The following is a 24,918-nucleotide window of genomic DNA, read 5'->3' as shown; positions in this document are numbered from 1 at the left end:
CAGACACTGGAAAAACCACAGTGTTTGGAAATCACTTTTGGAGATACTGAGCTGTTGAATTTTATTCCTGGGACTCCTTCCCGAGGACTTGGGAAAGGATAGTGGGTATTTCAGTTATCCAGCCAACGTGGCACCACCATGTGGCAACAGCACAAACAGCTCATAATTCGCTCAGCCTTAAAATTCTGTGATTCTCTACCAATTTTTAACTTTGAGGAATTCAAAATACTTCTGTTTTTATATGTCAAATGAAGAATTCACTCATGTCTTTTCTTCATTCATATTTTATTATCACACTATTTCAGATTTGCATTATTCAAATACACTCTATGAATAGACCAGCCTCCAATGTCAGCACTGTTATATCTGGGGTTGGGCTTGTTACATCACGCAAGAACTGATAATCAGATTTTCGGGGGACAACCAGATCAGACTCCACCCAGATCTTAAGACCAAATTCTTCCTTCTAGCTTTCTGGACTGGCTTAGGTATAACTACCTTTGGTTTGCATATATAAAAAAGTGAAAAACATCAAGCAGTTTCATTTTAGCTTTGAAACTAAAATGATAAATAATAATAGTAACAAAACATAAAACTCACCTGACAAAACTAAACAGGATGTTGGTTACCCTCAGGAGATGGGGGGTGATAGTGCCTGTAAGGGGTAATTGGGAGGCTGGGAATATTCTAGGTCTTAATCTGGCCACTTGTTACACAGGTGTGTTCAGTTTGTGAAAATCCATTGAGGGCACACTTCATATCTGTGCAGTTTTCTGGGATGATGTTATAACTCAAAGGTCTGACCAGTCAGTCAACCCTCCTTAACTTGCCTTTGAGACAAACATAATAATAACCAGGAAGGCAAAAAGAGGGGCATGCCTAGTTCTTCTCTACAAGGTATTTTAGTCTGTGTAGCAATTGCTGTAAGGGCCATGGCCACAGATGAGCTCTCCTTCTGTCTTTCTAGACAGGGAGGAAGGAGACAGGACACAATCGATACCACTGTTAGCTTAATTGCTGAAGGTGGTTAACAGTTTACTTTCTCAGATTCTGGAGCAGACAGTTCCCCCTCCTCCTCCACACACAAAACCTAGACCACAGAGAGAACCTGCCACAAAGAGATACACACCATCTCCAAAGAGACAAGCCCTGCCCCCCACAGACACACTGCCCCACCACCAGACACAACCCCCAACTCCACAGAGACAGCCCCCAGCCCCATAAAGACAGCTAACTTTCAGCCCACAAAGACAAATCACAGATGTGATGGCTGGGGTGGGGGTAATTAGGAGAGATGAGGCTGCCCATGGGCAGGCAAGGAACATCAACAGGAAGATGGAAAATAATATTTTCAAAGTCTTACCAAACTAAATTTGTTTGGAAAGAGGGATTTTTAGACCTGAGAATACAGTCCCAAAGTTGCTGTGAAAATATATTTAAATCACCCCCATTTCCACCCACAGCTCAGGTCCCATCCTCTGGGACCATCGTCCTCTACTTTCACAACTATCACGTACCCTGAACCCCAACTGCCTTCGGAAGACTAAAAGCGGGGATTATTCCATTTTATAGATTTAAAAAGTTGAGTCTCAAAGATGTTTGTCAGACATCACAAAACTATCTAAGTGGTCATCTCATCCCTGAGTTGGGGCAAGGGAGGCTGAGTTGGAGGGGCAGGGTGATAACGCCAAAAGAGGAGGGGCGACCCTCTCCCTAGCCCAAAACTCTGAGAACCGCCCACAGCCCCACAGGAGCTGCCTCAAAGGATCTGGAGTAAATGAGTCACGTCTGGCGACATTCACACACATCCTGGGACTGGATTCCACCTTCCCCTGGGAAAGTGGGAAATCTCCAGGTCAAGGGGTCGGGAGTGGAGCGGGCAGAAATAAAGCCAGACTTAAGGCATCTTCTAAGATCAGATAGGAGCCAAGCCCAGAGCTTACTGCTTCTCTTAGGAAGTCCCTGGGCCCAAACTGGTGTGTGCAGTCCGAGTCTCTCGGATACTTACTTATCCTCGGGGACAGGGCTTATTTGGGAGAAGGAAACGCAACAGGACTGATCCAAGAGCAGGCACCTAGCAAACTCCCCTACCCTGCGGAGACATAAGTAAATTAAGTGACGGGGAATGGAAGGGATGCTGCAAATGTTGCAGGTACCCGGGTTCCCAATGAGGAACCGCTCTGCTCCGCGCTCCCCGAAGATACCCCACGGCTACATCCAAACCTCGTAAGGGTACCTTAGAATCGGCTCCCGACCTCACCAAAAAGCAGCGGAGTTGGAGGGGAGGGAGTAGGAAGGAGGAGACCGGGATGAAGCTGAAGTGAGCACCTCACATCCCGCAACAGCCGCTCCTCCCCAGGCAGTCCTAGAACCCGGCCAGAAGCTATCGACTCCGGTTCTTAGTCCCGCGCACCGGCCGTGACCTTGAACGAGTCCCTGATTAGTCCCATTTTACAGAAATTAAGAGTGGGAAAGAATCAAGTCCGTCGCGCTGGGTTGCTCCGGGCGCTTACCTGATGGTTTAAGGCGCCCCGCCGGCGCGCCAGGAGCGTAGTGGGTGCGCGGTGAACCGCAGCCCAAGATCTACGCGGCCAGTGGAATCGCAAACCGCGAAGGAAACGCAGAGCTGAGCTCGGACCCCGGCAGCGGGAGAAAGGGGCGGTTCCGATTCTGCGACGACCCCCTAGCAAGTTCGATGCCCCCCCAAGCCCCTCCGCAGAGGCGGACTGGCAGTGCCCCGGGGCCCTGGCTCAGGACGCGCACGGGGTGTACGGGGACACGAGAGACACCTCCATACACCCACCCCCGAAGTTGCGGCAACGTAAGGGGGAGAGTGGCGCAAAGCTGCCGGAGGGGAGGGGACGGTACTCACACGGGGTGGCCGGGCTGGAGCAGGTCCGTTACCGGGGTCATCGATGGCGGCAGGGGTCATCGATGGCGGCCGCTCTCAGGCCACCGCGCCTCGGGAAGCCTGGGGCACCTGCCGCAAAGCGCCGCGTGGATTGGGAAGCTGCGAGCAGCAAGGCAGGGGCACGGGGCCGTCGGCGCGCCAGATCTGAGCTGCAGCGCTGCGGGGGCTCGGCCGCCAGAACCGCAGCCGCAGCGGGAGCCCAGAGCGGGCGCGGGAGGCGGGAGCGCGACAGCGGCAGCGGCTGCGAGGGAGGCGCCCGCGCCGCAGGCAGTCAGGGCCAGCTTGGACGCAGCCCCTGCAGACACCTGCCGGCCCGGGCGACGACCAATCAGAGGCGCCCGGAGCTGGGGCGAGTGCCGGGCACCCTGTGGGAGGGGGGCGCGCGCTCGCGCCCGTGCTGGGGCCGGGGGCGCCTGCCTGGCGGGCTTCTCAGGCCCTCCCCTCCGCGCGCCGGCGGCCCGCGCGGGAGGGGCGGGGCGCGGCGCGGCAGGGGGCGGGGCTGGGGCTGAGCGCGCCAGGGAGCGAGACCCGCGCCCGGCGCTCGGCTCTACCTTGAGGCGCAGTGCGGTGTCGAGGCCCCGGCCCGGGGGTAGCCAGATGAGCCCTCAAGTCATTACCAGCTTTGAAGTAAGGGTTTTTCTTCCCTGCCCTTGCGCCCCGGGCGCCCGGACCCTCCCTGACAGCCAAATGCCTGGTAACCCGAATCCGGGGCCGGCCTGGCTTCCGGAGTGTGGACGCCCTCCCTCCCCAGCTTCACCGAAGCCGGCGTGTCTCCAAAGACAGCTCTTCCTCGCTTCATAGTGCCTGGGTATTTAAAGTCACCGTGGTGACCCATCCCCTGGTCTGGGTTCCTTTCGTTCTCTCCTGAATTTACTGCGCTAGCGACACTCCGTTCAACACACATTGACTGGTTTCGCTCTTGGCTCAGAGAGCTGGATCTCCCAGGCTACTGCTCTCCCAAGTGTCCCAAAGCCCCCGTCGCTGCCGCACCGCAGGACTAGTGAGCCCGCGCTGTCACAAGGACGCCCAAAGATTGCTGCCAGTGAGGACCGCGTTCGGGCTCTTGCCTGGAGTTCCGGGTCCCGGAAGAAGGACTGGGAGTTGAAAGGTTCCCCTTCAGGCCAGGGCTTCATTGCGCGTTTGCATCCGTCCGTCAGGGCACAGGGCCCAGAATCTTTCTAAAACGGACTGCCTCAGCCCTAACAACTCGGCTGTGGAAGCACATTATCAATTTTCGCTACAGGACGGAAGTCGCGCCATCGGAATACAGCTACGTGGGTGATTCCTAAAACCCTGGGAACCCTCTCTCAGGACCATGGATTGAGGCTGTTCTCTCCGTGTAAATTTGCACAGTAGAAATGGACGGCTCATTTGCTGATCTGTCGGCAGCAGCCAAAAAGGAAAAAACAAAAAAACATTTAAGAAGGGAACTTGGAAGGTAAAGGAGTTGATTTCTCTAAATATCTGGTTTCCTCTCAAGGCGATTTTATTATCCACAAATTGGTTAAAGTGGAAGAAAGTTTGTGGGTTTTTCTATTTTATTTACATTCAATTTTAACTTTATTTGTCTGTGCTTGATTAACATTGGCAGTGGTACGAAAATCTAAAAGCGCAAATGAATACATAGTTAGCAAGTCTCCCTTCCACCCTTGTCTCCCAGCCTCTCAATTTCTCTTCTGGAGGCAACCATTGCTTTTCACCTTCGTGCGTACCCTCCTAGAGAGAATCTACAACCAAATGTATTTCTCTAATGTTCTTATTTTTACCTTTTGTTATACAAAATGGTAGGTCTAACTTCAGGCACAGATGGATTCAGGGGCTCTCAAGTGACGTCAGAAGTATCAATAGAACTGGAATCTCAGCCCCCACCTTGTCTTTCTTCCTCCCTCCCCCTTCCCTCCTCTCTCCCTCCTCCTCTCCTCTCTGCTTTCCTCTGTGGGCTTCATTGTTAAGCTGATTTACTCCATGGTGGCCCCTCCAGGTTCAGGCTTGTCTTCTCAGTGGTTGGGATCCAAGAATGAGGCAGTCTTTTCTTTCCCAGCATGCAAATTAAATTGCCCAAGAAGACTTATTTGCCCTCTTTCAGTCATCCTTTACCCCGTGAGCAGTCTGAGACTTGGGTATTCTGATTGTTTGCAAGGTCAGTGAGATGGACACAGTGGTGGAAGTAAGTTTCCCAAATGTTTGCAGGTAGTTCATGACTGGTCATTGCTAAGCCCGTGTTCATTCATGTCCAGACACTGTGAAGACCTTTGCTTTTGCAGCTGGATCCCAGGCTATCAGGGTGAAGTTTGGCAAGTAGAATGTGAAAGGATTACTCTCCACATGCGGCCTGCCAGTGGCTGCATCATGACAAAAATGGGGACGGGGTTCAAAGGTTATTTGACATCATACAGGTGTTTGCAAAACTGACCTAATATATAAATTTACCTCTTTACAGACTCAGAATTAAGGTCCTAACATCTTCCCTAAGTTATAAACATTTTAAAAGAAAAACAAATAAATACAGAATAGTTCAATGATTTGGGCAAGGTCACAAATAAAACAGGAAGAAAGTACAGATGGAAATCCAGAGACATTATGAGTGAGAAAGAGCCCCAGCTCCCTATCTGTCATCCTTTAGGTCAGAAGCAGGCTTTAGTTCTTCACCGGAGCTATTATTCATTTTTTTTAATATTCCCCATGAAAAGTTTGGCATTTGAAGATGATTTGGGTAACAATGAGCTGACAACAAGATGACCTAAAATGCTCCCTCCATGATTACTCCATCCTGAGCTGTCATCCAGCAAAATTTTACTGAGTTCCAGCAATATCTACCCCTTCTTTGGCCCCTCATGACTCACAGGCTGTGCTTGCTTTTCCATTTTCTGCGTGATCTTGACCACTGTAAGAGTTTTAATGGATCCTTCCTTTATCAAGAAGAGCTCATTGACTTTTGTGCACCAAGGAAATGTATTGTGTCTTCTTTTATTTTATTTAAATTATTTATTTATTTAGGCTGTGCTGGGTCTTAGTGGCGGGTGGGTCTCATCTCTTCTTATATAATATTTGGGTACATCTCCAGTCTTCCCAGCTAGACTGGAAATGTGTTGAAATTGGGACCACATCACATCCTTGTTTCCTATGGGCACCTGGAACATTATCTTGATAAATTGTTGACATCCAATAATTATGTGTTAAATGAAAAGTAAATGGGTAAAAGGAAAAATTGAAAAATTGGACCTCATCAAAATTTTAAAAAACATTTGTTCTGTGAAAGACCCTATTAAGAGGATGGAAAGACAAGTGATATATTGGGGAATATATTTTCAAACAACATCCAACGAAGGACTTGTATCTAGAATATATAAAGAACTCTCAACATTCAACAGTATAAACCCCCAAACAATCCAATTAGAAAATGGGCAAAAGACGTCAAGAGATATTTCACCAAAGAGTATATACAGCTGGCAAATAAGCACAGGAAAAGATGCTCAACATTATTAGCCATTAGGAAAATGTAAATTAGAACTATAATGAGATATCACTACATACCTATCAGAACGGGTAAGATAAAAAACACCAAATTCTGGGGAAAAGATGGAGAAACAGTATCACTTATGCATTGCTGGTGGGAATGTAAAATGGTGCAACCACTCTGGAAAATAATTTGGCTGTTTTTTTTTTAAACTAAAATCAGACCTACCATACAACCCAACAATTCCACTTTGGGCATTTATCCTAGAGAAATGAAAACTTACATTCACACAAAAACTTGTACAAACCAATTCACACACAGCCCCACCATGAGACAGCAAAAGAGGAGAGGACCACGACACACATCTAGTTTGCTTGTTGAATGAGGAAACAAGATGAACCTCACTGGATTAAGTAAACACTCATGTCTTTGGACAACTCAAGGCGGGGGAAAACTTCAAAATGGAAATCCTGGATTTTTTGCTCTTCAGCAGTGATGAATTAGAAAAATAAAAGACATGTGACCAAATGTGTATCTCAAATTATGAAACAGATCATACTGGACTAAACAAATAGAAATGCAGAGAAAAGAATTTATTGTTTCTAGTATGTACAGTATTTTTCTATTTTTTAGAACTATTTCCATTTTTTTAGAACAGTTAATATTTTATTATACAGCTATTTGTTTCCTACAAAATAACAGCTTTTAAAAAGCTTTGCTGCTTTCTGCAATAAAGTGGATTCTATCTTGGAAGGACAATGTAGATGTAATAATAGAAAATTTGTCATTCCACTGACTAGGGCATCTAATAAGGGATCCTGATGCTGCTGGGAGATGATGATAATAACGATATTATTTTATAGGCATATAGGTGACTACTGACTTACAGAGTCTTGATTTGTGACTCTCTCCTGTTACGATTTTTCTTACTATAAATCAGGTCCCTACAATAAAGCCCAGACTTGGTAATAACCTCTATAGCCAAATCAGATACACTGCTTCTCTGAATCCCAAACCAGTTCAAATCCTTGGCAGCCGACTCAGACTGCAGCTGTGCTAAGGATTAATAAAATTAGCAGTAATACCCAGAAACTTAGGGCCCTGTGTGTGAGTGTGCATCTCCTTCATAACAATCCTCAAACCCTGGGGGTTGGTTTAATTGTCTTGATCTTATTCACTGAGGCTTAGCAATAACGTTGCTATTGACATGGCAAAGTCAGGCATCACCAAAGAAAAGGAAATAGATGAGGCTGCTCTGTTTCCCTCTGCCTTATCCTCCCTACCCTGCTCTGCATTTTTGTTATTCCATAGCATTTGTCACCCTTTAACACACTATTAACTTTCTTATTCTGTTTCCTATTTATTGTTTGTCTTCCCCCACTGGAACAAAAGCTATGGGAGGGCAGAGTTCTTTGTTTTGTTCACAGATATCTCCAAGTGCCTTGGACAGAGCCTAGCACAAAGGAAGTGCTGGATGAATATGTATTGAATGAATGAAGATGCCAGAGAAAATTTACACCACCATTTACAATTCAAAGATGTTCAGAGGCTTTCGTGTGTGCTGAATATTCATACTGATATTCTTTCATCAGGTGACCTGAATTTTCATGTATTTTAAAGTTCCTTCAAGAAGTGAAGAATCTCTATGCTCTCTGCAATGATATTACCAGTTCATTGAGGATATTCCTCCGCTCAGCAATCCTCCCCTCCACCAGCACCACCACCTTTAAGAAAGAGCCAAGAGGCTTCTGGCTCCAGGAGACAGAAAAGTGGATTTTACGTGGAACATAAAAATCTAAGGGTGAGGGAAAGGAGGGTATAATGTAGGGGAAGTTTCTACTCTGTAGGAAGAGAGGAAAAAAAGAAGAAGGAGCACTTTCTCTTCCAGGAGAGGAAGAGAATAATTTGGAAGGAATGTGAGTACCCTGGAAAGACACTACTTGGTTCTTCCAAGGATTCAGGACTAAATCTTTTCTTGGTCCTTTCAGAAATGTGGAAGGGTGGTGAGAAAATGGAAGCGAAAGAGCATTTGAAGTGGACCCTGAATGCAGAAGGGGCCAGTAGAGTTGAACCCCTGAGAGACTGAATACACAAATGGACAACAGCCAGACCATATATGGCAACAGGACTCTGACCCAAGACCTCTCCAGCAACCAGCCCAGGAAGACAGACCACAACTTCTGCAGCAATCAGCCCTCAGTGGACTTGGCCAGTGGCTACCAGCTTCCTTATATTTTTTTGTCCCTGTTTCCAATTAAGACTAAGTAGAGAAGGCCAAATATGCTCCCAAAGCAGTCACATAGGCTGCTCTTCTCCTAGTTAACCTACCTCCAGCTTCCCCCTGCCGACAGCCTCCAATCAGAGCACGAGTGAAGGCTTCCCTCTTTTTCATTATGAAGCTTTCCTAGTCCCCTGCTTGCCTTTGAGTTTCTGCCAAACACAAACTCTAAATAAAAAGCTTCTGTTTGTTCTCATTTGGTGGTCTTCGTTTATTTCCATAGTTTTCCTAAAGGTCCCACCAAGACATTCCGCATTGCTCACGACTGCAGACCCCAGCCTTCAACCAGGCTCGATACCCACAGGAGCCACATGTGGCTTGTCAAGTTCTCACCAACACTGCAAGTCAGCCCTGGGTCTGGACTCCACCCTCTCTGTGTTGAATTCCTCAGCTATTTGTTCTCGGTTTTGTTATCGGTCCCCATTTGTTTGGCATCCTTGGCGGAATCAGGTCATTCTTTTCCAATCCATTTTGCTCTGTGTTTTGCATTGTGTCCTCTAAAAGTGTTTGTCATATGAAGGACAATCACAGGGGAGAACACAGGCATAGGACCTATAAGCTTAAATTTGTGGTTCTCACTAAACCAGAGTCCAATTAAACAAATTTTGCCAAGTTACCAATAAAACTAGGTGAGGTTCTCTTACTATAACATTTGTTTGTTCTGAGAGCTTGGCTTTTATCCCAAGAGGATGTTCTCTTTGGTTTTCCACCTGCCTGGAGGTGCCAGTTGTCAGACCTGCGATCAGAGGCAGCCAACCATCAGGCTGGGAGTCCGAGATACAAAGTGCATATGCATCGGGCCTCCCTGGTGGCGCAGTGGTTGAGAGTCCGCCTGCCGATGCAGGGGATACGGGTTCGTGCCCCGGTCTGGGAGGATCCCATATGCCGCGGAGCGGCTGGGCCCGTGAGCTATGGCCGCTGGGCCTGCGCATCCGGAGCCTGTGCTCCGCAACGGGAGAGGCCACAAGAGTGAGAGGCCCGCATACCGCAGAAAGAAAAAAAAAAAAAAAAAAAAAAAAGTGCATATGCATCACTTTGAATTCACTGTTGCCTGCTCTCAAGGGATCATCTAAGTCTCAGTCCTCTCCCCCTCCAGGAGAAGCTCCTCCTTTCTACCTGAACTCTTGTTACAATCCTAATTCTTGTACCTATTGCTCTAACTAGCATAACTTCATCAGTGATGATTTGGATCTTCAGTAGCCACTCTGGAAACATTTGGCTTGAACAAAATTGTTCATTTGAGAAGCATCTTAGAAAATAAAGGGACTAAGCTTTCTCAGTTTTAGTGGGCAGCATTTTTTCATGCAGAAGCCTCCAAATGAAATTCTGATCGAAAAATTGCCTCACTGAAATATTCTTTGACCAAAGTTAAATAGCAACCTGACAAACTTAAGCAACAACAAACTAGACTCATTTCCTGAATAAATTCTCCCTCTTTGTCCTTCAGTTGCCTCCCTATATCCAGCTCTCCCACTACCCCCCTTTTAAAAAATAAATGTATTTATTTATTTTTGGCTGCGTTGGGTCTTTGTTGCTGTGCACGGGCTTTCAGGGGCTACTCTTCCTTGCGGTGCGTGTGCTTTTCATTGCGGATTGCAGTGTCTTCTCTTGTTGCGGAGTACAGGCTCTAGGCACATGGGCTTCGGTAGTTGTGTCTCATGGGCTCTAGAGTGCAGGCTCAGTAGTTGTGGCGCACAGGCTTAGTTGCTCCACAGTATGTGGAATCTTCCCGGACCAGGGATCGAACCCATGTACCCTGCACTGGCAGGTGGATTCTTAACCACTGTGCCACCAGGGAAGTCCCCCACTTCCCCCTTATCCTTCTGATCTCTCTCCTTCTACACTTCTGTCAACTCCTCCCTCTTCGTTCCCTTGTCCAGATCTCCTACCTTTTCCTACTAACTCTCCTAAAACCCCGTATACCGATTGTTTCTAAAAATCCATCCCTCCCATGAGTCAGGTATGCCTTGGGCCTGAGCTGAATTAACAGTTATAATTCAGAATTTCTCTAACCCAGACAAGGACAGCTACTATTTGGAGAATTTAGACTTCCTTTGGATATGTATGTCTCAGGGTTACTTGAATTATGTTAACTTGTACACACGTTGGTTAAAATCTCAGATGCTCAATCCTGGATGGCAAAAACTGATTGAACTAACACAGAAAGGGATCTACAGAGTCCCTCTTTTTACAATAAACCCAAAGGTCAAAAGAGGCCTCCCAATTAGGGCAAAAAGCCATACCCAAAAGATTCTCAGTAAAATTTGATTAGATAATTCAATCATGCATGCAGAGAAAAGAGGAAACTGTAGGTGATTACAGCAATACAATCCACTACCTCAGGGATACATCAGTTATCCCTCTATGATCTGGTAACTGGAAGACCCATGCTTTTAGGAGTTTCACCTCTGATATTCTACCCTGCTGCATGCAGAGATGACAAAAAATTGCAAGGGACTCATGTACTCAATCTTATCATCAACAGGTTAAAGCTGCCTTCCCGCAACATCTTCCTACACAGCCTCAGCCTCCTCATGATCTGAAACCAGGAGACTTCATGTATTGGAAGGGACACTGGAGAAAAACTACTCTTGAACTTCATTGGAAGGGACTTCATCAGGTACTGTAACAACAAATACAGCAGTGAAACTCCAGGGAGTCAGTCCCTGGGTCCATGTTTCACAACTGAAGAAACAATTCAGAATTCCACACTGCTGGTAGGCTGTTCCAGTAAGGGACCGCAAATTTAGGATTCTCAGAATTCCTCTACTCATAGCCAACCTTTGGAAGTAAACAGTTGTCCTAGGACCTTTGGAATATACAGATGACTTAGGATAGTAGACAGCTTCTGCCCAAGACATGGGACTAAAACCCCTGACTAATTCCCATTTTGTTATTCATCTACTTGCTTATAACCATTCTTCTTCTCATTTTCTATAAACCTCTGGTTATTGTCCATCCATCCTGGCCACTTTTCTCTTTTCTTTCCTCTTTATTACAGTTGTTAGATTAAAGCACACTTTCTAACACCCAAACAGTTGCCACTAATCTGAATCTTGCTGATTCAGGAATATTTCATCCATCACCATGATCATCATGATAAAAAACTCTGGACAATTCCAGTCTTATCAAGCAAGATCATAGGGAATTATGGCCATTGGCATTTGCATCTACACAAACAAATGAACTTAAATAAATCAACATGCAAATTTGGTAGTGTCCTCTCTCCCAGAAAAAGAACCAATTATTACAACTGGTTCTATATTTGCATTCAACAACCTTTATGGGATGATGAGCCAATTACTTGCCACCTGGAAGAGATTGATAACAATCCAAATATGTAACTCGGTTACTGAAGGCCTTTCTTCTGACCTCCTGCTGTCAACAGCTCTTTTTCTCCTGGATATCCATGTGCCCCCTACCGGATACTATGTCCTTTGCAACCAGGATGCCTGGTCTTGTTTTCCTCAGGCTAATACCTCAAGCACTTTAGGAATAGTATTCCAAGACTTGTCTGTACAGGAAGACCCTAATTCTATATATCACCAACTTAGAAAATTCCAACTCAGATGCAAGTTCCCAAATGAGCCTACCCTTGATGATTCAGGCACTCCAACTGGGGAAATTACTAATTGTTTATGTGAACAATCAGAGCAGTGTTCCCAATGGTGTGAATCATTCAAGTAGAAAGTACTCTAAGAAGCTTATTAACTTTGGCAGAAGTTATTAGCACTACCATCTCCATCCTAGATGAAATACAGACCAATCTTAACTCATCGGCACAAGTAGTGATGAACAATTGCATTGCTCTAGATTTCTCGTTGGCTAGTCAGGGAGGTGTCTGTGCCATTGCTAACACTTCTTGCTCTACTTAGATTAATGAAACAGGCAAAGTCGAACAGGCAATACATTGCCTTCTGGAGAAAACTACTTGGCTTTTTAAAGTTATTCCTCATAGCCCATGGAATTTGTTCACTTGGCCTAGGTTGAGCAATTGGGTTCCTGGTTCTAAAGCTTCTTATCTTATAGGGACTGTTAATTGTTCTTGTCTTTGTCAGAGATCATGATACTGACCCCTTGCATTTTGTCCAGAATCATGAATCCCCCTGCACAACTGCTCTCTTGCCAGCTAATCACCATGATGCTACAACAACAAAAAGCGCAAGATGATCTTGCAATACAGTTGACCATGAAGACAACCGAACAGTTGCCAAACAGTGACGATCTGGATCTGTAGCCTTTCCTGAATTGGTCTGAACATCATGCAAGTGAAAGGATGACCGAAAGGGGGACTGAGAGACTGAATATACAAATGGACAATGGCCAGCACAATATATAGGGCAGTAGAATATTGACTCAGAACCTCTGCAGCAGCCAATTCAGGGAGTGAAAACACAACCTCTACAGCAATTGGCCTAGAACAATTAGCACTTTTTAATAATTGCCAACTTTTCGCCCCAGCTTCCAACTGAGGACCAGCCAAAGAAAGCCAAACATGCTTTCCAAACCAACCTTGTTAAGATGCCTCACTTCTAGTTAACCTGCAGCCAGATTTCCTATGCCAACAAAACCTTCAGTCAGCACATACCTAAAGCCTTCCTTTTCTCTTTTAGTATAAAGCTTTTCTACACTCCTGCCTGCCTTGACTCTACCAAACACTAGTGATGGTGGCTTCTCATTTGCATGGTCTCCATTTATTTCCACAACCCATCTGGAACTCTAGAAGGAGACAGACTCACTTGGATCCCATCTGGCAACACAGAGCAGCTGCTGCCAAATAGGAATGGAATTGTGGCAAATTTAAAGTGAGAAAGAACAGGAGATGGCACCGTGATACTCCCTTGGCTCCTATCCAGCAAGGAAGGAATTCATAAATCTCTATATACTCCCTGTGAAAGAATGTGGAAGGTACTAGGAGTTGAGAGCCAGCAAGCTTGTAAGGGCCACTGTTGGGGGGGACTGGGCAATACTGCTGCAGGGGATGTGAGGTGGTTTGCCATGGGAACTGATGCAGGATTTATCTGAAATTCAGAGGCTCTGTGATGACATTAAGAGCCAAAGGGGGGTTAGGTCATCAGTGGAAAGACCCCAAATCCTCACCATGCCAAGAACACTATATTAGTTGCTGCGTAGCAAACCAACTCAAAACTTAGCAACTTAAAACAGTAAGCATTTATTTAGCTTATCATTCTGTGGGTTGGCTGGGTGGTTCCTTGAATTGGGCTGGCTCGACTTTTATTGCTAGGCCCATTCAGGAAGTAGGTTGACTGACGGCTGAATGATCTAGAATGGGCTCACTGACTGAGGTCATCTAACAATTCCTTTTAGTGATTTTCTGTGCTTTTCCTTCAGTACTTTTATTCTCTCTCCACCATTCTGAAAATAAGCCATAGTTGCAATTTCAAGACATTTACAAAAACATTTTTGAATATTTATCAGTTAATCAGCAAGCACAGTGATGCTCCTAGTAATAATTTACCTGGCAGTCTCCTTCTAACATGGATTTTCAACTTCTTTCCATGTATGACCTTAAAACTCAAACACACTACAGACTCTACAGTATTTTTTAAGATAAGCATGGGCAGGAGACAGGGGCTGTCCACACTGACGTTTCAGTTATTTGAAGCTCTCTTATTTCTTTGCCATATGAAAAATGAGAATGCAGCATTATTCCCATGTGATGGCCATCACATCTTTTGACTTAAATCATGGATGATGAGCTCTTCCATGTGCTTATCTGGGGACTGTGTATATCATACAGGAAGTCCTGCAATTCAGTGAACTAAGCTCAATTAATATTACTAGAAGGAAACCCTGTTTCACTAACAAAGAGCCTCCCAGGGTTTACTGTACAAGGAGAGACAATTCCTGGAGGACTGGGTGATGTTTTAGGCATCATTCCTATTCCGTCACCAAAATTTATTTCCCATAGGTGCTCATGGCTGCATCTATCATGTTGACCTCAGTAGATTGCTACCCTTCCTCCAATAAACATATCCAAACAGGGATACAAATCCTTTCCTTGTGTCTCCAGAGGACACTTGAGATAAGATTTTTTAAAAAATCATTGACGATCAGGGGGAAATGGAAATAATATAGAGAGTACCATTATTTGAGACCAGTGTTTCCCAAATTTTGTTCCACAGAACATTAACTTGGGGAACTATTAGAAGATATTCCATGAGAAAGATGTTTTGTGATTGAACAAAGTCGAGAAATGGTATACGCTATACCTGCTCCATATATACTAAAACATAACATGAGCATAATAAAGGCTCTGAGATGTCCTGCAACAGACTTCTAACTTTTCCTAATCCAATGATTTTCAAGTTTATGAAAGCACGGAGCCCTTTAGTTTAGCACACAACCAATATTTTATGGACAGCCTGCCTTACGATACCAGTTTAGTCACCTGTACTGTACCTCAACCATTACAAATGGACCCCATAAGGCAGAGATTGTGCTGGAGTCTCTTCTTTCCCACACCCCTCTTCAGCTTCTACATAGTACATGCTGTCTTCAAAGTTCAAGATGAACTCCTCCATGAATAGACAAAGAGAAGGAGGTCAAGGCTTTCTCATGACTACTTGAACTCTGCACTTACAATTCTTTCTCTCTGAGATGTCTTTCTTTTTCAAGATGAGTAATACCTGGAATCCATTCTCACAAGACAGGAGAGAACTGTAGAAGAGTTGTCAAGAGCAAGAACTCTGGAGTCTGACTCTACCCCATCTTAACTTAAAATCTCCATGCTTCAATTTTCTCATGTATAAAATGGTAATAATAGTAACTACTTCATAGGATGGTGTGAGGATTACAGGGGTTAAAGCATGTGAAATACTTAGAACAGGGTCTGGAATATAGGGTGTATTCTGAAGTGTCAGTAATTATTCATTTCGCTTAGATCTGGCAGCCCTCAGAAGAATATCCCCATCAGACTGCAATGCTAATTTTAAATGCATACAAAAGGGACACATCTTGAGGAGCTAGGGAATTGTTTTATCCTGGTTGCAAATATTTTGACAGCATTATTTCTATGTGGTACTACAATAGTTAATTGATGCATTTTGCATTTTCATTTTTGTATTTTATAATTACAAAAGTAACACGTTATAACACTGGGAGCCTATAAAACATAAAGAGGCATTAAAGGGAGAAATGCACTCAAATTATCTGTCTTTAGAAACCCCAGTGGTAATATTTTGTTATATACATATATATATATGACATAATACAGTTCTAGAAATATTTTTCTCTTGACAAAAAATTATGTACACTTTTCCATGTCAATTAATATTCCTTAGAAACACTATTTTAACAGCTGCAGACTAACCCATCCTATGAATATATTATCGTTCATTCCTGAGTGGTTCATTCACTGGGATGATTTGGTGAATTACCCATCACAAAACCAGTGGTTTAACAGGAGGAACCCACACAGTGTTCATCTGCTGAAAGACTATTAAGCCCTGTCAATTTTTTCCATCGGATTTCCCACTCATACCATGTCCACCTCCTAGTCTTCATTATTTTTGAGGGTAAATGAATTCAAGCCAAGCTCATCCACAAGTCAGCCAGAGAAAATCAAAAGACTCAAAGACAGGGCGTATTAAATAAGATTAAAGGAAATGGTATTCTTTTGTCCATGATCTGTCAATTCTTTCTATACTTATTATTCAAACATCAACAACATCTCTTGCTTCACATTTTGCTTAGTGTCCTACTTTCTATAAAAACAGGAGTATTCCCTACAAGGCATCTCATTCCATAACACGTCAGGGCATAAAACTGGCCAACACATCCTTCCTTCATTTTCAGGAGAAAATGAAGAGCTCTGGTATGCTTCAGGAATAAAATATGGTAGAAAATAAGTTATCCAGAGATCCAAATACTGAAGCACCTAAAATACAAAATTTGCTCTTAATGGACTTTTTTTCCTAGTGATCTTCTATGTTTCAAATTATGCAAGTAGAATTAGTAATGAGGGAATTTGCTTTGGTGCCAGTGGTGATGGCAGAATCTACAAAGCAGTGAGCGATCAACCAGTTGGAAACATCACAGCAGCCGAATTTTCACAGTAGAGGCAATGAGATACAGAGTGTACTATGCATTGGATATCTATTATTTTTTTAACCTTTTGGCAATTGTCACTTCTTCACAGTCCATCTCATTGTTCCAGCTTCTAGGAAGGACCCAGGTACAGCCACCACGTGTCTAACCCCCTGGCCACAGTGACTGAGCTGGGTTACTCAAGTGAGATCACTAATATTCAGTTGAGGGACTTTCACTCCACTATTGAGAAAGAGGGACTGTTAATAAAACTGGACTTGACGTGAGTAGAATAAGTGCCAGAGCTGCTTACAGCCATCTTTCTGAGAACAAAGGTGTGTACTGCGTAAGAAATCATTCTAAATTCTTTAGTTCATCATTTTGTGGGCTGCCAATGTGGGCTGGGCTCAGCCGAGTGGTTTTGCTGGTCTTGGCTGGACTCACTTCATACGTGAGTGGGCAGGCCTGGCTGGGCTAGGAAGGCCTCACTGGGGATGGCTTGTCTCTAGTGCTCTCATGTGGGCTCTCATGATCCATCAGACCAGCTCAGGCTTATTCATATGGCAGAGTCATGGTTCCAAGAAAGTGAGCAGGAGCATGCTAGGCCTCTTGAGGACCAGGCTCTCAACTGGGGTGACCTCACTTGCCCCACATTCTAGTTGTGAAAACAAGTCTGAAGTCCAGGCTGGATTTAAAGCAGTGGAGAAATCGACTCCATCTCCATGTAGAAAGAGCTATCAAGTCACATCACATGGAGGCCTAGATAAGGGGAAGGAAATCATTATGGCCTTTTTATAAGTAATCTCCATCCATATGTCCATCTTCTGGCCACAATTATTCATGTCCTTTCCACGTGCAAAATACACTTACCTCCTCCCAAGACCTCCTTCCATCTGGATTGGAGTCCATGATTTGGGGACCTACATTCTGCCACATGAGGCCTCCCTTGATTGGAGGCCTGTGAATTAAAAAGACACACCCAACATACAAATGTGAAACATGGACAAGATGACCAAAATAGACTTTCCCATTCAAAATACTCTGTCAAGGACAATTCATGCTGTGAAAAACTTTGTAAATTTCACAGACCAAAGGACCCCATCACTGTTGGAGAAAGTCTGAGGGACATAACAGTTGACCCTCAAGCTGGACCCGTCCTTGGAATGTTTGTTCTGCCCACTGTTGCCACACTAGGAGCTGTTTCAAGGATCCAGCCTTAAGAGCATAAGGTGTTGTTGAGACCACCTGGACGGTATACGTGATTGAACCTAGTTAAGGCCTCTGTACAAACTTTTAACATTCTGGCAAGCAGATGAGATCTACTCGTCTTGCAGCCACCCAAGACAAGCCTCCTGTGTAAACTCCCTTGCTCATTAAACCTGCCACCTACTAATCTGGAATCGTCCTCTCTTTTTTCAGTCCCTCCTTGCCCTCTGTGTGCGGGACCCAGTTTTCAAACCAACAGTCACAGAACAGGAGATGCTGCAGATTGCAGGCTGCAGAGAAAGGTCCCAGCAAGAGGCAGTGAAGCATTTTTTTAAGTAGCTGTTTTCTTCTTTGGTCTCTGCAGATGCTGACAACACAAATCCTGGTTCTAAGTGACTTGGCCAGATTCCTATCTACAGATCAACCAGGATTTTCTGGTAAATAAAACATTCATGCATTTTTTATTAGTGCATGATGCTTTTTTTGAAGTTGTTATTGTCATTTTAGAGTACACCCTAAATCCTGAGGTTTAGTATAAGATATGATGAGTGAACTATTTACACTGTGTTTTATCATTAAAATTTAGGGTTTTCTATAAAATGCTACCTTTTTTTCTATTTTCTACTAAGTCTAGATTTAATTGAGTCCTAGGATGTATTTTTATTAACTAAAGGTTTTCTAACCTTAGGTAGCTTTTTAACATTTTTTAAACTTTTTGTTAAGAGACAATATACCTGTAGAAAATTACACCTACCATATGTGTATAACTTGATGAATTTTCCAATTGCACACATTTGTATAAACAGCATGCAGATCAAGAAACAGAATGTTACCGCTACCCCTCTGGTAGATAGGGCTTCTCAACCTCAGCATTGTCGATGTTTTAGGCTGGACAATTCTTTGCTGCGGGGAGCTGTCCTGCTCATTGTAGGATGTTTAGCAACCTCCCTGGTCTCTATCCACTAGCTGCTGGTAGCAACCCTCTTCCTCAGTATGACAACCAAAAGTGTCTCTCCAGACATTGCCAAATATCCCTTGGGGATCAAATTATACCTGCTTGAGAATCACTGCCTCTAGGGTAACCACTATTATGACCTCTAATAGCATAGATTAATTTAGCCTGTTTTTTACTTTATATAAATACTCCACTTGTATCTGGCTTCATTCTCTGAATATTATATTTGTGACAGTCACTCATATCTTTGTGTGTAGCTGTAGACTGTTCACTCTTGTTGCTGTGTAGGACTCTGCTACAAGAATATACCACAATTTATTCATCCATTCAACTACTGAAGGGCATTTTGGTAACTGCTAGTTTTTAACATATATATATACACACACACATATATATAATTTTTGTGTGTGTGTGTGGTACGCGGGCCTGTCACTGTTGTGGCCTCTCCCGTTGCGGAGCACAGTCTCCGGACGCGCAGGCTCAGCGGCCATGGCTCATGGGCCTAGCCGCTCCGCGGCATGTGGGATCCTCCTGGACCGGGGCGCAAACCGGCAGGCGGACTCTCAACCACTGCGCCACCAGGGAAGCCCTATATATAATTTTTAAACTCATTTATTTTTTATCATACTTTATATCCCCAATTACATACCATACCTTCTAAAATTTTTTTTGAAGTTAAGGTATCTAAATTTTGGAAATTGTGTTAACCTGGATCAGATCACATGCTAGGCATTTAAGTAAAGTACTTTTTTATAAATTTATTTATTATTTATTTATTTATTATTATTTTTGGCTGCGTTGGGTCTTTGTTGCTGTGTGCAGGCTTTCTCTAGTTGTGGTGAGTGGGGACTACTCTTTGTTGCAGTGCACAGGCTTCTCATTACAGTGGCTTCTCGTGTTGCGGAGCATGGGCTCTAGGCAGGTGGGCTTCAGTAGTTGTGGCTCGTGGGCTCTAGAGCACAGGCTCAGTAGTTGTAGCACACGGGCTTAGTTGATTTGCAGCATATGGGATCTTCCTGGACCAGGGCTTGAACCTGTGTTCCCTGCACTGGCAGGCAGGTTCTTAACCACTGCGCCACCAGGGAAGCCCTAAGTAAAGTATTTTTTATGGTAGCTTCTTAAAGAAACCCAGAGTGGGCCACTGATCCTGAGGATGAAGTTGGGAGGGGGAAGAGAAGAAGAGTCCAAGTTCAGTGCGACCAGTATTTACTGAACACCTGTGACTGTAAGGCACTGTTGGTGGCTCTGGAAATGTGAAGTGAATAAGACAAGTTCTATGCCTTTGAGAAGTTTGTCAGTCCTTTCCTCCTACTGATGGCCAATCTTTCTCTCCCAGGCCTGATATGATCTAATGGTACCTCCTGCTTGGAAGGTTGCCTCTGATGAGAAGATCTGGCTAGTGCCAGGAGCTGTACCTCCTTTAGGTCTTTGTCAAGAAGGATAAAAGCAGGGGCCCTGGGGGACTTCCCTGGCAGTCTAGTGGCTAAGACTCCATGCTCCCAATGCTGGGTGACCAGATTCGATCCCTGGTCAGGGAACTAGATCCTGCACTCATACTGCAACTAAGAGTTCGCATGCCGCAGCTAATAAGCCTGCATACCGCAACTAAAAAAGAAAAAAAAGGGGGGGGGGGCAACAAAGGTCCACATGCAGCCAAATAAATAAATAAATATTAAAAAAATAAATAAACTGTACAGTTCAATAGCTTAAAAAAAGGAAAAAAAGCAGGGGCCCTGGGGTTGTAGCCCCATCACCAGGGATAGGAAACAGGGAGGGGGTTTGAACAGAAACCTTAGCTAAGAATAGGTAAGGTGCAGGCTACAGAGGCAAAATGTGCCCAGTCTTCCAGAGACCCAGGGGAGTCTGCATGGGGCATGTGGGGAACGGTGGTAGACACAGCCCTCAGGAAATCCAGCTAACAGAGAGGATTGAAACGCTAGTGATGCTGCACAAATCACTTTATAAATCTAAAAAATTCATTTACATTCATAACACACATCCTTCTAGACAAAGGAAATGTGAGCCTAGAGAAAGAATGACTCTGCAGGGCTTCTCTTTTTAAAAAAATAGGCTAATTTAGTCTTTAATAGGTTTTAACCAAGATGAACGACTGCCCTTTTACAAGAAGAGTTTCATCATCAGTATTCTATAAAGCATCTTTGTCTCATCTTCACTACTCAAATATTTCCTTAACTATCTACAACTTCAGTACAATGAAAACAAAGGCCAGTGGAACTGGTGTCTTCCTTCCTACTTATTCATCCTGTCGGTGAAAAATTAATCAGTTGATCTAAGAAAGAACTGGAAAATTTTATTCAAGCCAATTTTGAGGATTATAACCCAGGAAGAGCATCTCGGAAAGCTCTGAGAACTGTTCCGCCCGTTAAAAGTCAAGACAGTTTATGTAAGTTTTTTGAGACAGAGGGCTGTACAATAAATGACGTATTATTGACAGTTTACATAATCCAGATTTAAGCGCCAAGATCAAGACGGAATGTTATCTTTTAAGGAGTTGTTTTGGTGCTAGGAGAATGTTGCTGTTTATGGTTGAGCAGGTATTCCTACTGATGGGGTAGGTTTGGTCGATGCATAATGCAGATAAACAATGCACAGTAAGGGGAGAGGGAGGCCAAAGGGCAGAGAAGAATTTTTATATTCTTGTCTTGCCATAAACATGAATTTTATTTCACAATTCTTCTCGAGCTTCTGAGACTTTCACTTCTCTTCCTCAGTTTATGTTTCTTCATTGTTACTACACACTCTTTAAACCCAGTACCGTTTAATTAAATTGACCAAATGATTATGTTGTGAGTTTATTTAGGATTAACCTTTCAATTAAGGTCTCATTATAATTATCAAATTATAAATACAAAAAATTAAAGAATTTCAATCCAACATTGGAGGGTTTCTAAATTTTCTCTTAAATAAATCAATAGGAAATAGAGGAATATGTTCATTTTTATTACCATGTGCATACTCATTATTGAATAGATCGTTGCAATAAACTGAGGCCTTATTTCCAAGAAAATTTTAGCTGGCATTTGTGAAAATGATATTTCAACTGCTCTACCGGACAATCCTTTAAGCACCTTGCCTAATTCATTAAAAAAGCAACAGGCAAAGCAAAAGAAAGCAAACCAAACTCACGCAAGCTTTTTAATGGCCCTGTTGTGTTCAGGCAGGAACTGCCAGCCTCCCCTACACCACCCCCCATTCCCCTAAGGCCAGTTAGCCAATTAGAAGAACAATGAGTCATTCAATCACTGAACTGCAGCCTTAATATTCAAAAGTCAGACTTTTATTTTTGTTTCTTGTCCAGCAGGAAAATCCCAAAAGAATACATTTTTCACCGAATTTATTCATCACATGCTAAAATGATCCAGAACAAATATACAAGACCTTCCATTGAACTACTTGTGCCTTCCCGTTAATCTGTCTCAAAAAATTTTCACTGCAAGGGATTTGTAATGTGTTATCACATGATAACAGCAGTGTTTTTCTCTTTAAATTTCTTGCTTACTTATTTGTAAACTCCAATATTATAAATTATCATATAAATAAGTATACTTATTATTTAAAGGAAACTGTGCATATTTTTGTAAAGCAAAGTGTGTAGTTCATTAAAACATAATCTACACATATATATAATATGTATATCTGTGTGTGTACTCACACACAGTAGTACATAGCTACCTATCTAGTATGTTGGACACACATATACTCATGCACAGTGTATGTAACATGTATATACATAGGCATACATACATACACACATATATACATATGTATTCACATGCATGCAGTACAAAATAATGGTTAAGAGTATGGACTCTGCAACCAGTCTACTTAGATTTAAATTCCAGATCCATATGGTAACAAAGGCAAGTTACTTAACATGTCAGTGCCTCAAATTCTTTATCCTAAAATGAGAATAATATTTATATCGATTTCATAGGGTTGTCGTAGGGCTAAATGAGTGAATATATATGCACAGCTCTACACAGAACTTAGAACAGCATCCAGCCCGTGGAGAACTCTATGTAAATATCTGCCTGTAATTAATCTGCATGTATTTGTGTACGTAGTACAGGTAGTACAGGTGTAAATGATTACGCCCTCCAGTGTCTATTTTGCACATTTGAATTTTTTGCATACTAGACTTTTCTTCATGGGGGATAGATTTATACACTTAAAGATAGTCAGAAATGTTACTTCTACTAACCCTTCTTCTACCAACTCTACTTCTCCAGGCTAAATCAATCTAACTTTTGACTTTTGCCTCACATGTTTTATATTCCAAACTCCTCAAATCTTTTCATTCATTCTTTTCTTGAATCTTCCTAGTTTTCCACACCTCTAGGGCCATCATCAAACACCAAAGTGTTCACCGTGTTCTAACTGGGATGTGATCATGGAACTGTGACACCCTCTTCAGGGCTGTGAGCTCTTCAAGGGGGATGGAGATCAGCTCCGGTTCCTGGCTCCCATCCCTGAGTGCCTTGTAATTGGCTCTGCCCAGAATGTGCATTCATTCAGTGTTACCCTGGCACCAGCGGGTTATACACCAGTGGTTAGCCACCTGGCTGCACATAAAAATCACCAGGAAGGCTTTTAACAAATACCAACCCCTAGGTGCACCCAAAGCAATTAAATCAGAATCTCTGGGGGTGTGGTGGTACACTGCTATTTCTTAAAAGCTCCTGTGTGGGTCTCAAATGCAGTCAAGGTTAACAACTAGTGCCATATAGAAAGGACCTGACCATCAAAAAGATGTCTGCATCTTTGCTCCGCTGCAGGTAAGGTGCTAGCGTGTGCATTCCTCATGGAATGAGGGCGGCAACATCTTCCCACCTTCTCAAAGAAGGTCACTGGACAGCTTCCTGAGGTTGCGCCCCCCATCTTGTCACCAAATACCTCCAGAAAAAAAAAAAGTCTGCACAGTGAGCCTGGAAATTGTGTTTTAGAGCAACAGTTCTCAAATTTTTCTTCTGTTGCCACACATGTGATGAACAGTGTTTACGGGCATGACACTGTCCTGCTGTGACAGGCGAGGGCCAATTCCCAGCTGTAATTCTATTTAAAGATGTATTTAAAAATGCAAGTTAGTGCAGTGACATAATTACAGGGACAATTTGGGCTGTTATTAAACAAACTAAATAATTTGCAAACTTAGGTACTTTAGCTGCTGTTCATTTATCCAATAAATATGTATTGAATGTCTACTCTCTCTAGGCACTGATCTAGATGCTGGGCATGAAAAAAAAATTTCTTGTTCCCCATGGAAATTACATTTTAGGGTAATTACATTTTAGTGAGGAGACAGACAGTAAACAAATAGAATCAACAAATGTGTATGCGGGTGTGGGGGGCGGTTACAGGTAAATGTTATAAAGAAAAGTAAAGGAGAAGATGAGAGAGTGCCTTGGGCAATAGATCAGTCAGGAAAGACGTCTCTGAGGAAGTGATACCTGAGTGGAGAGAGATCAGAAGGAAGTGAGAAGGCAAGCCTCTGGTGTCTGGGGGAAAAATGGTCCAAGCAATTGCAAAGGCCTTGGGGAGGGAGCCTGCTGTGTGGTTCAAAGAACATCACATGGACCAGAGTGACTCGAGTGGGAAAGGGATGGGAGAGTGATGGGATTTGAAGTCAGAGTGATAGCAAGGATTCCAGAGTCTGTAGGGTCTCTGGGTTTAATTCTTAGTGCAGTGGAAACCACTGAAGGGTTTTGAGCTAGGGAATGCTCAGATTTACTCTCTAAAAGGATGGATTGCTCAGGCTGCCATGTAGAGTACTCACCATACTGTAGTAGAGGGATGGAGTTGGAAGCAGAGGTCCAAGTGAGCTGTTGGTGACCTGGTCAGAACTGTAGCAGAGGAGGTGGAGAGAAGTGGTAATATTTTAGAAGTAGAGTTACCAAGATTTGCTGATGAAGTGAAGGTCTGGTGTGAGAAAAAGAGAAGATTATGGGAATGGGGATGGCATTTGTTGAGATGTAGGACACTGGAAAAAGAGGGTGTTCCAGTGAAAATCCAGAGTTCAGTTGGGATAAGTTAAATCTGAGATG

General features: G+C 43.5%; 1 protein-coding gene across 1 annotated transcript in view; it reads left to right on the top strand.

Moving 5' to 3' along the window:
- The window catches only part of LOC308623932 (uncharacterized protein), a 438,061-nt gene that overhangs the window by 337,070 nt on the left and 76,073 nt on the right, over nt 1-24,918 (top strand). The window contains exons 3-4 of the mRNA XM_081246727.1: nt 11,132-11,266; nt 18,266-18,338. Of these exons, the coding sequence (XP_081102853.1) occupies nt 11,132-11,266; nt 18,266-18,338 (208 nt within the window). The remainder of the gene's footprint in view (nt 1-11,131; nt 11,267-18,265; nt 18,339-24,918) is intronic.

Source organism: Mesoplodon bidens (genome assembly GCF_964165515.1).
Source record: "Mesoplodon bidens genome assembly, chromosome: 10".
NCBI classification, from domain to species: domain Eukaryota; kingdom Metazoa; phylum Chordata; class Mammalia; order Artiodactyla; family Ziphiidae; genus Mesoplodon; species Mesoplodon bidens.
Note: the sequence above shows the minus strand (reverse complement) of the source record. Positions and strands in the feature narration are given on the sequence as shown.